Here is a 10,183-nt window from a genome sequence, read left to right as displayed (position 1 = left end):
TGTTCCATGAGCATTTGAGAAGAATGTGTATTCTACTTTTTTTGGATGTAGTGTCCTGAAGATATCAAGTCTAACTTTTCTATTGTTTCCTTTAGGATCTCTGTTGCTTTATTGGTTTTCTGTCTAGAGGATCTGTCCATTGATGTGAGGGGGGTATTAAGGTCTCCTACTATGATTGTATTCTCATCAATATCTCCCCTTATGTCTGCTAATATTTGTTGTATGTATCTGGGTGCTCCTGTATTTGGGGCATATATGTTGTCGATAGTAACGTCCTCTCCTTGGATGGATCCCTTAATCATTAAGTAGTGTCCTCCTTTGTCTTTCTTTATGTCTTTTGTTTTCAAGTCTATTTTGTCTGATATGAGCGTTTCGACTCCTGCTTTTCTGTCATGTCTATTGGCGTGAAATATTTTTCCCCACCCTTCCACCTTCAATCTATATGTATCTTTTGTCCTAAGGTGAGTTTCTTGTAGGCAGCATATTGAAGGTTTTTGCCTTTTTATCCACTCAGCCACTCTGTGTCTTTTGATTGGGGCATTCAGTCCATTGACATTTAAGGTGATAATTGATAGATGATTATTTATTGCCATTTGAACCTCGTGTTCCAGTTGATTCTATGGTTCTCCATTATTCCCTTCTTTCTTTTTTTTTTTTTTTTTTGGTTGGATGGTCTCCTGTTATTATCTGCTTGAGTGTATTTTTTTTTCATTTTTTGCAAATGCAATATTTGGTTTTGGCTTGTGGTTGCCCTGTTTTTTAAGTATGCTAACCCCTTCCCATAATTGTGTGTTTTAGCCTGATGGTCCTGTAAGTTCAAACACTTCATTACTATATTAAAATTAAGAAGAGAAACATACAAACAAACAAACAAAAAGGGTTATTTACTTCCTAACATCCCTTGCCCACATTTTATGGTTTTGATGACTCTTTTTTATTTTTTTCTTTTAAATTTTATTTTGTTTGAAGCATGTTCATAATTAAATCTGTATGCTGGCTTATTTGAGTGACTGCTCTCTGATTGTGGTTTCCTCAGTCCTAGTTCTTCCTCTTCTTCTTCTTTTTTTTTCTTTTCTTTTTTCTTCCCTTTCCTTCCTTTCTTTTTGGTTTAGAGAAGCCCTTTCAATATTTCCTTTAACCTGGGTTTTGTGTTGCTGTATTCTTTAAGTTTTTGTTTGTTGGGAAAAATTTTTTATTTCCCCTTCTATTTTAAATGATATTCTTGCTGGATAGAGTATTCTAGGTTGCATATTTTTTCCTTTTAGCACTTTAAATATCTCTTGCCATTCCCTCCTGGCCCGTAGTGTTTCTGTAGAGAAATCGGCTGATATTCTTATGGGGGTTCCCTTGTAGGTAACATTCTGTTTTTCTCTTGCTGCCTTTAGGATCCTCTCTTTATCACTAACTTTTGCCATTTTTATTATGATGTGTCTTGGTGTGGGTCTATTTGGGTTCAGTTTGTTTGGCGCCCTCTGTGCTTCTTGTATCTTGAACCCAGTATCCTTTAGATTTGGGAAGTTCCCATCGATAATTTCTTCAAATATATTTTCCATTCCCTTATCTTTTTCTACTCCTTCTGGAATTCCTATTATGGGTAGATTGGCCCGCTTTACATTATCCCATAGGTCTCTTATATTGCTTTCCAGTTTTTTGATTCGGTTTTCTGTCTGTTGACCGGATTGAGTGATTTCCATTTTTCTATCTTCCATATCACTGATTTGTTCTTCTGCATTATTCATTCTGGTTTTTACTGCCCCTAGTTCAGTTTGCATCTCTGCAAATGAATGTTCTAGTTTTTCTTGGCTCCTCCTTATATTTTCTAGTTCCTTTCTGAGGGTATCTGCATTACTGTTCATATCTTCTCTTAATTCCTTCAGTATTTTCACTATTTCTCTTTTGAACTCCAGGTCTGTCAGACTGCAGAGATCTGTTTCATTGTTGACTGTTTTAGGTGAGTTCTCCTGTTGGTTTGACTGGGGGTGGTTTCTCAGTGTCTTCATCTTGCTTGTTGTTTTCTTTTTCCTGAGGGAGTTGTACTCTCCGTTATCGGGCAGTGTTTGCCTTGTCACTGCCGTGGAATATTTCCTGAGGGCTGGCGTTGTTGGTCAATCTTTTTTGAGGCAGTGTGGCTTTTAGGAAGTGTTGATGGAGCTAACAGTGTTTCTTTGAAGCAAAGGAGGACTTCCTGAGGGCAGACAGGACTGGGAGGTCCACACGACGATGGTAGCAGATTTCACTTGGTCATGCAGAGCTTGCTCTGGTGTTTTTAGGCTGTGGGGTTCTTGCAGGGGGTTGGCGGTGTTGGGCAGCTGCTATTCAGGAGTGCAGCAACCCCTGGGGGCTGGAGCAGCTGTCTGGGTCACTGAGAACGTAAGAGGCTCTTCCCTAGGGCAGCCCAACTCAGAAGGACGGCCTGCGATTGTAGGCGGATCTTTTCACAGTCTGGCCAAGCTTGTTGCAGCTTTTCTGGGCTGCAGGGGGTCCTCCAGGGGGCTGGTGGTGCTGAGCAGCTATTCCACGGGGGTGGGGCACCCCCTGGGGGCTTGGGCGGGTAGAAACCCAAGAGGCTCCTCCCCTGGGCATCCTGACTCAGAAAAACCATCTGAGAATTAGGCAGATCTATTCACGGCCTGGCTAGGCTTGTTCTAGCTTTTCTGGGCTTGCAGGCCTTTTCTCGGGGGCTGGTGGTGTTTGGTGCTGCTCTGCGGAAGTGTAGCCCCTCCAAAGGGAAAGCAGGCCTGTGCAGGGACAGCCCCTGTGGTGGTAGGCTTCAGCAATTGTTGAGGCCAGCCCTCCTGGATGGCAGGCAGCCCCAGGTTCGTGAGAGCGTAGGGGGTGGTGGGGGTGGGGGGAGGGGATGCACTGGGAAGCACAGCTTTCAGCTAGCTGGGGGGCCTGTAAACTTGCTGTGGCATGGGGGCTATTCTATGGGGACCCACCCCTTCTTCTCTCCCCTCCCCAGCACGGGCACAGACCAGGCTCTTCTCCCAGGTTCCCTCTGATGTGGCTTTCCACTTCCCCGCCCCTAGAGTATTGCTCCCTTTCTCTGCAACAGCTTTGTTTTCTAGTCTCCCAGGCAGTCTCTGCACTGTCAAATGGTTTCTAGACCTCCCAAGCAGTTTCCGCTCTGCCCCGCCCCCCAGCCCTTTCTCACGGACTAACCTTTGGAGTGGAGGTCTCCGTGCCCAGCCCCCATCCAGGCGTCCCCCGGCCCTTTCCTGGAGACTAACCTCTGGAGCCGAGGATTCGGTGCCCAGCCCCCCCCCCCCAGGCGTCTCAATTTTTGGTGACTGTGCCCGTAGTTCAGAGGGTCTATTCGGTTCTTGATCGGCTTTTCCGTACTCCAACTTACTGCTACACTCTTCTCTGCATCTGGAGATTCCTCTGGTTCGTTAGATCTTTCCCCCGTGTAGGTGACTTTCCAGGGTGCGGGATCCCTTTCTCCTCCGCAGTTCCCTTTCGGGAGCGCCCGTCCCGCTCGGATTCACCTTCTCTCACTCTCCTCTTTTCTCCCGTTCTGCCCAGTAATGTCACGAACTTCTAGCCGTTATTGGAGTTTAGGTTCCTCTGCCAGCGATTGGTTGCTGTTCTGTGCGAGTCATTTATTCTGTAGATGTGCTTTTTTTGTTGTGTTTGTGGGAGAGGGCGAGCGTGTCCCCCTACTCCTCCCTACTCCTCCTCCATCTTGTCCCTCCGTGTTCGGTTTTGAGAATCCCGCAGATCAAAGCCTCTGACACTCCCAGAACACTCTTGTCATCCCGTCTCTCGCTCCGTTATCTCGGACAGAGATCTGGGATTCTCAGGAAGACGGATTGTGGCGGGGTTGGGGAGGGTGTCCTGCATCAAGGTCGCAAGGGGCACCCAGCACCCGAGGAGAGACCATGCTTGAGAGGAGGAGGGGGAGCCTCCGGAAGGTGTTCTTGTCAACAAGGAGCCAGGAACTGTGGGGAGTGGGCGCAGGGGTGAGGACCGAGGAGGGTGTGGAAGGGGTTGGGAGAGGAGATGCCTTGAGTCAATATATTAGGAATAAAGGGAGCCAAGTTACTCAATGTCTATGATGGGATTTATAGATGTGCAAAGGGATTTGACGAGGATAAACTCTGAGGTGTTCCACTGGATTTGGAAATGGAAGTGTAATTTCATCTTGAAAAAATAACCTATATGTGGAAACTGAAAAATAAAATGAATGAGAAGAAATAGAACAAACTAGTAGTTCCCAGTGGGGAGAGGAAGGGGGATGGGAGAGGCAAGATAGCAGTAGGATATTAAGAGATACAAACTAATATATGCAAAACAAATATGAGAACGGATTGTCCAGCACAGGGAACATAGCTGGTATTCCACCAGGTCCATCTATTTAAAAAACTAGAAGTGCCAGGCAACACTTACTCTTCGTTGTTGGCGCCTCCATGTCTCGTACGGGAGGGAACAAACAGTGCATACTGGACAACAGAGCTCCTGAGGCTGAAGATCCTGAAAGTGGGGTCTAAGAGGCAGACCCCTTTTTATTCACACAAAGGGCCCTAGAGATGAGCCCATGCCTGCACTACAACCCCTGCCTTCCTTGGCTCTGGTCATGCGTTCCTCTGGTCCCTGGATTTAGATGCGGTGGAACCACACAACCACGGGTCTTGGGTGGAACCACTGGCATTGGGTCCCCCTCTCACAGGAAGCCCACCCCAGCCACTGTGTGAACCTCAGGGGGAGACACCTCCGTACTGTACTTTACGTTGTCAGATCTATCATCTCTATGCTCACGATTCACAATTATTTCCAGCCTTGCTTCTTTCCTGAGGACCAGCCTCACATAACCAAGGACCTGTGAGCATTTCTACCTGTCCAACCAGGAGGCATGTCAGTGTCACCTGGACCCATCCTCAATCTCTCCCATAGAGCTGATGTTCTCCCAATGTTCTTGCCTCCAAAACATCCAACAGCTGTTCTCAGTGCTTCCCTTCCCCATGTTCTCACGCCGATGTCTAGAGTCACGGATGGATGGATGGAGTTTTGTATTATGTGTGCATGTGTCTGTTGGTTTTTCCTGAGGTCCAGCTGATTGAGAACATAGGAGTCGTTTCAGATAAACAACATGGTGATTCACTATTTTTACAGCTTAGACTCAATGTCAAGTGTTCATGAGATATTAATGAAGTTCATGACTTAGAGCCACTCTCCATCTCCACCATCTTCATCGGCTACCGTGAAAACAGGACGAGGCTATCTCGAGAGTGGAAAAACCACACTTCAGTCTCTCTAGTAAACGGATGTTTCAAAGGAACTTTTGAAAATGGGGAAGAAAACCCTTTCACAATGTCACTGCTCAGTTCGAAAGGCCATGGGTGAGGGACAGATACTTAAATGGAGGCCAGGTTTTTCAGTAACGTGACTCACTGTCCCCTAAGTCTGAGGACGAATCACAGGAGGAGGAAGCGGTTCTGTCCAAGAAAGCAGGAGCACCAACGAGGCATGAATGACTGAGGGGCTTGTCCCCAGGAGGGGGGTGTAGATGCTGTTGCAGGAAAGGAGAAGTCAGAGGTGGGTGTGGGAAAAAAAAAGCCACAGACTGAGCTGGGAGTCCTGTTTCCTTCCCTCATGCCCTTGACTTCTCCTCTGCGCTCACGGCCGCGCTGACCTACACTGAGCTGCACTTAGATGCTAGATGTGCGTCTCTAATGACCTGAGCTCTGCAGGGCAGGGGGAACCTACATTTATCTGAAGCATCTCCAGGACTGGTGACCCCTGTCCACGCGGAGGAGCCACAGGGATGTGCTGATGGACGGGCGGAGGAGGAAGGAGACCCCAAGGGGAGGCTCTGAGAGGGAGGACACAGCCTGGTCACCTATGCCTGGAAGGGGCACCAGGTTTGTCATGGACACAAGCACCAGGCTCCCAGGAAGAGGCAGTTCCCCCTTCTGTGGGGATGCGGACGTGACAGCCCAGTGACAGGCACCAGCCTCCGAGGGGCCACACCCTGCAGTCTGTGTGTCCTGAGGGCGCTGGGCTCTCCTCCAGCTGCACAGCCTGGACCACGGGGAGGAGACGCCATGACCCCCACACTCCCGGGCCTGCTCTGCCTCGGTGAGAAGCAGGGCGAGGGGAAGCCCTGCTCCGGGGAGGACCCGCCCCCTCCCCACACCAGCCTGTGCTCTCGGGACACCCAGCACCCAGGGGGCGCCCGGGCATGAAAGGTTCTGCTCAGAGTCCAGGGCAAGTCCTCACAGGTGCTTTCTTCCAGGGCTGAGTGTGAGCCTGGGGACCCAGGTGCAGGCAGGTGAGTCCGTGCCCAGAGGTCCCAGCACCTCAGTGGGGACAAGGGGCCACCCCCAGGCACTGGGCATGGAGACGGCAGGGAGGGGCTGAAGGGTGGGGAGCCAGGCAGGGTTGGGCTGAGAGCTGGGGGCCTGGGGGTGGGGAGGTCTTGTGACCTGGTCTCTCATGTCCTTCCAGGGACCCTCCCCAAACCCACCCTCTGGGCTGAACCAGGCCCTCTGGTCACCTGGAATAGCTCTGTGACCATCTGGTGTCAGGGGACCCTGGGGGACCAGAAGTTCCATCTGGTTAAAGAGGGAAGGCAAACTCCCTGGGACCGACTGAGCCCACTGGAGGCTGGGGACAAGGCCAAGTTCTCCATCCCGTACATGACCCAGGACTACACAGGGAGGTACCGCTGTTACTGTATCAGCCCCTCTGGCAGGTCAGAGCCCAGTGACACTCTGGAGCTGGTGGTGACAGGTGAGAGGACACTCAGGGGGCCCAGCCTCAGGCTCTGATCTCAGGCAGGGGTCTGCTCTCAGGGTGGGTCCCTCTCACAGCCCAGCCCTGGGGGAGCTCAGGGGCCATGAGCCCCATGTAACAAGCTGCCCCCTTCTCTCCTAGGAGCCCACAGAAAACCCGCCCTCTCAGCCCTGCCCAGCCCTGTGGTGGCCTCAGGAGGGAACGTGACCCTCCAGTGTGGCTCACAGGACAGATATGACAGGTTCATCCTGACTAAGGAAGGAGAACACAAGTCCTCCTGGACCCTGGACACACAGCAACACCCTAATAGGCAGACCCGGGCCCTGTTCCCTGTGGGCCCCGTGACCCCCAGCCACAGGGGGACGTTCAGATGCTATGGCTCTTTCAGAGACAAACCCCAGGTGTGGTCAGAACCCAGTGACCCCCTGGAGCTCCTGGTCTCAGGTGAGGGGGGCCCAGCCTGGTCCCAGAGCCCCATGTGAGTGGGAGGCTCAGGGGGTGGGGCTCCTGGACCAGAACCCAGAGTGTGAGAGACAGTGAGACCTGGGGGCAAGGGGGGACAAGGGGGTCATGGGGGAAGCAGCCCCTAACTCAGGGCTCTCTCTCCCCAGGGGGCTCTGGGAAGCCCTCCCTCCTGACCCCGCAGGGCCCTGTCGTGGCCTCTGGACAGAGCCTGACCCTCCAGTGTCGCTCTGCCATCAGCTATGACAGGTTCGCTCTGGCCAAGGAGGGGGCACGGGTCCTCCGCCAGCGCCCTGCCTGGCAGCCCCAGGCTGGGCTCTCTCAGGCCCACTTCCCCCTGGGCCAGGTGAGCGGCCTCCATGGGGGCCGGTACAGATGCTATGGTGGACACAACCTCTCCTCCCTGTGGTCGGCCCCCAGTGACCCCCTGGACATCCTGGTGGCAGGTGAGGAGCCAGCGGGTCAGGCGGGGACCCAGCCTCTGCACAGGCCCTGCTGGGGGAGCCCCAGGGGGGATGCTGGGACCAGGGGAAGGGGTCCCCAGGGAGGGAGGGACAGACATGGGGTTGGGGGGATGGAGAGGCTCAGAGAAACACAGATACACACAGATGAGGGTCCTCAGAGAGGCCCTGCCGAGTCTCTGTTCAGAATCAGGCCGGCCGGTAGCCCCTCACCACCTCCTTCTCTCTAGGATGGTTCCCTGCCACACCCTCCCTCTCGGTGCAGCCGGGCCCCTCGGTGGCCGCAGGACAGAACGTGACCCTGCTGTGTCGGTCATGGGTTCCCATGGACACTTTCCTTCTGTCCAAGGAGGGGGCGGCCCACCCCCCGCTGCGTCTTAGGTCACAGCCCCGAGCTGGGCAGAACCAGGCCCAGTTCTCCATGGGTCCTGTGACCTCGGCCCATGGGGGCACCTACAGGTGCTACGGCTCACTCAGCAGGGACCCCTACCTGCTGTCACAGCCCAGTCAGCCCCTGGAACTCGAGATCTCAGGTGAGAGCACCATGACCTTGTCCTGAGCTCAGGCAGCCCAGGACCCTGTCCCCTGAGAGCTCCTGGCTGGGGTGGGCGTGAGGGGACCTGCCCCTCAGAGGCCCTTCTGCCTCTGCCCATCCCTCCCCTCCCCAGGTCTGAAAGGTACCAGGCGGGCACCAGGAGGGTCTTGAGGAGGAGACAGGGCAGGTGCAGGGAGAGTTTGGTGAGGCAGGGACTCAGGGGCAGCCCCAGCCCCCAGCCCCCAGCCCCTTCCTGGCCTCATTCCCAGGAGCCCTGGGAGCCACCAGCCCCCACACCCAGGCCCCAGTTCAACAATGGGGGAATCTCAGGGCCCATTTGCTCACGGAGAGCACAGGCCACCACAGGGCAGTTTTGAGTCTCTGAGGAACTAATGCTGCTCAGAGGCTCAAGGAGAGGCTGGTCATCCAGGGGGAGGGGTAAGGCAGAGATTGGGGGGGACCCCAGGGCTCCAGGGGCTCTGAGATGGGTGGGTAAAGGTGGTCACGGGAGGGAGATGTTGGGACCAGCCCCCTTACCTCCCATCCTGACCCCCAGGAGGCTCCCAGGATCAACCCCTCCCACCCACGGACTCAGCCCCCCCCAGGGGTGAGTGCAGGTCTGTGGAGGGGAGTACTCGGGGGACACGGTGGGGTAAACCCCACTGACCAGCTGAGCTTCCTGTTCTCAGGGGACGGGTCCCGAGTCTGCCCTGTTAGAGCTCAGTCAGCACAGGGTCCTGACCCCAGAAAAGTATGAGACACTCATACAAGAGGGGACACAGGGCAGACTCCACAGAGGGGGACACAGAACCCAGGGAAGGGCTGCGTGTCCCCAACTCCTCACCCAAACCCCACTTCATGATTCTCAGGACCAGCAGACACCATCCGCCCATCACAAAACCAGCCAGATCCCACGAGCGGTGAGGAGGAAAAATCCTCAATTATGGGGCTGGGTTCTGGGGTGCAGGTCCTATAAAGGGGAGGCTGTGCCCAGGGTTCTGGGGGGACTGGGGTCTGCCCTCACCTCTGTGACCTCTCTGTCCGCATCCCCTAGCCTCTCCCCGACAAGACTACACAGTGGGGAACATCGTCCGGATGGCCGTGGCTGCCCTGATCCTGCTGGGCCTTGGGATTCTGCTCTTTGAAGTTCAACATGGCCATGGAGGAACCCAAGACGCAGCCAGGAGCTGAGCACAGAGGCCACAGGGCACCATCCAGAGGGCACAGCCTTGGCAATGAGCCGATGGGCCCAGGAGGTTCTGGAAGAGAATCCGCAGTGTTGTGAGAACTGCCTGCTGAGACCGTGGAGTGAGAGATGGGGTGTGGGTGTCGGGGGAGGACTGGGGAGTCCCCGTGCAAGGCTCTGCCTCTGTTAAACCGAGGTGCTCTCCCCCTCCTTGGACGCCTCTCCCTGACGGCCTGTCTTCTCTCACCTGGGACATGAGGTGCAGCCCACATGGCAGGTGTGTGCCCAAACCTGAAACACCTGCGTGCTCTGGTCCAATTTCATGGGGGATATTTGTCTTTTAATTTAATTCCACATTCCCTGAGATGTACTACTGACCTCCACCTCTGCAGCCAGAAGCAAAAGATGGTTTAAAGAACTGAACTAGAGAAAAAATGATTGAGAGAGAAAAATAAACGAATAAATAAAAATAAATAAAAAACTGAACAAGTGACGAAAAATCAGGTACTCTTTGGAACGGATGAATCCAAAACGATTCCCTTAAGCCCTTTCTGGAATCTCCAGCCCTCCCCTCCTCATCACATGTCACCCAGTGCAGTTCTTCCAGAAGCACCTGCACTTTGCAGGGACACCCTGGTGTTTGAGGTGACAGCCAGGTGCCGTGCTGATAAATGGACCCTAAGAATATGTCATTTGTCAAAAGCCCATCCTCGTGGCCTTTGTCTCTCTTTAGACTATCTCTTTCTGGCCACCGTCAGGGTGCCCGTGCAAATGCACTGAAGGCAGAGGTGGGAAGCAGGGAAG

General features: G+C 53.5%; 1 protein-coding gene across 2 annotated transcripts; it reads left to right on the top strand.

Moving 5' to 3' along the window:
• Positions 1-6,010: 6,010 nt before the first annotated feature.
• LOC100521529 (leukocyte immunoglobulin-like receptor subfamily A member 6) lies at positions 6,011-9,865 on the top strand. 2 transcript variants are annotated; one of them, XM_084962050.1, is made up of 9 exons: positions 6,011-6,078; positions 6,236-6,271; positions 6,448-6,732; positions 6,877-7,179; positions 7,347-7,643; positions 7,889-8,191; positions 8,750-8,810; positions 9,063-9,113; positions 9,248-9,865. In XM_084962050.1, exons 1-9 carry the CDS (start codon positions 6,045-6,047, stop codon positions 9,336-9,338), a joined length of 1,461 nt encoding a protein of 486 aa, XP_084818176.1. In that variant the 5' UTR covers positions 6,011-6,044; the 3' UTR covers positions 9,339-9,865. The 2 variants fall into 2 exon arrangements, with proteins under 2 accessions (XP_084818176.1, XP_003134221.2); XM_003134173.5 differs by lacking the exon at positions 8,750-8,810 and having other exon boundaries at positions 9,248-9,507.
• The last annotated feature ends 318 nt before the right edge of the window (positions 9,866-10,183 follow it).

This window comes from Sus scrofa, chromosome 6 (genome assembly GCF_054392235.1).
Source record: "Sus scrofa isolate SSC_HxYL_T2T_F1_AM1 chromosome 6, Sscrofa_HxYL_maternal_Yorkshire_Landrace_v2.0, whole genome shotgun sequence".
Classification (NCBI taxonomy): domain Eukaryota; kingdom Metazoa; phylum Chordata; class Mammalia; order Artiodactyla; family Suidae; genus Sus; species Sus scrofa.
Note: the sequence above shows the minus strand (reverse complement) of the source record. Positions and strands in the feature narration are given on the sequence as shown.

Coding starts and splice junctions, on each gene's coding strand:
- LOC100521529 (XM_084962050.1), top strand. CDS start 6,045: ATGACCCCCACACTCCCGGGCCTGCTCTGCCTCG. Junction 6,079..6,235: donor CCCGGGCCTGCTCTGCCTCG/GTGAGAAGCAGG, acceptor GCTTTCTTCCAG/GGCTGAGTGTGAGCCTGGGG. Junction 9,114..9,247: donor CCAGCCAGATCCCACGAGCG/GTGAGGAGGAAA, acceptor CGCATCCCCTAG/CCTCTCCCCGACAAGACTAC.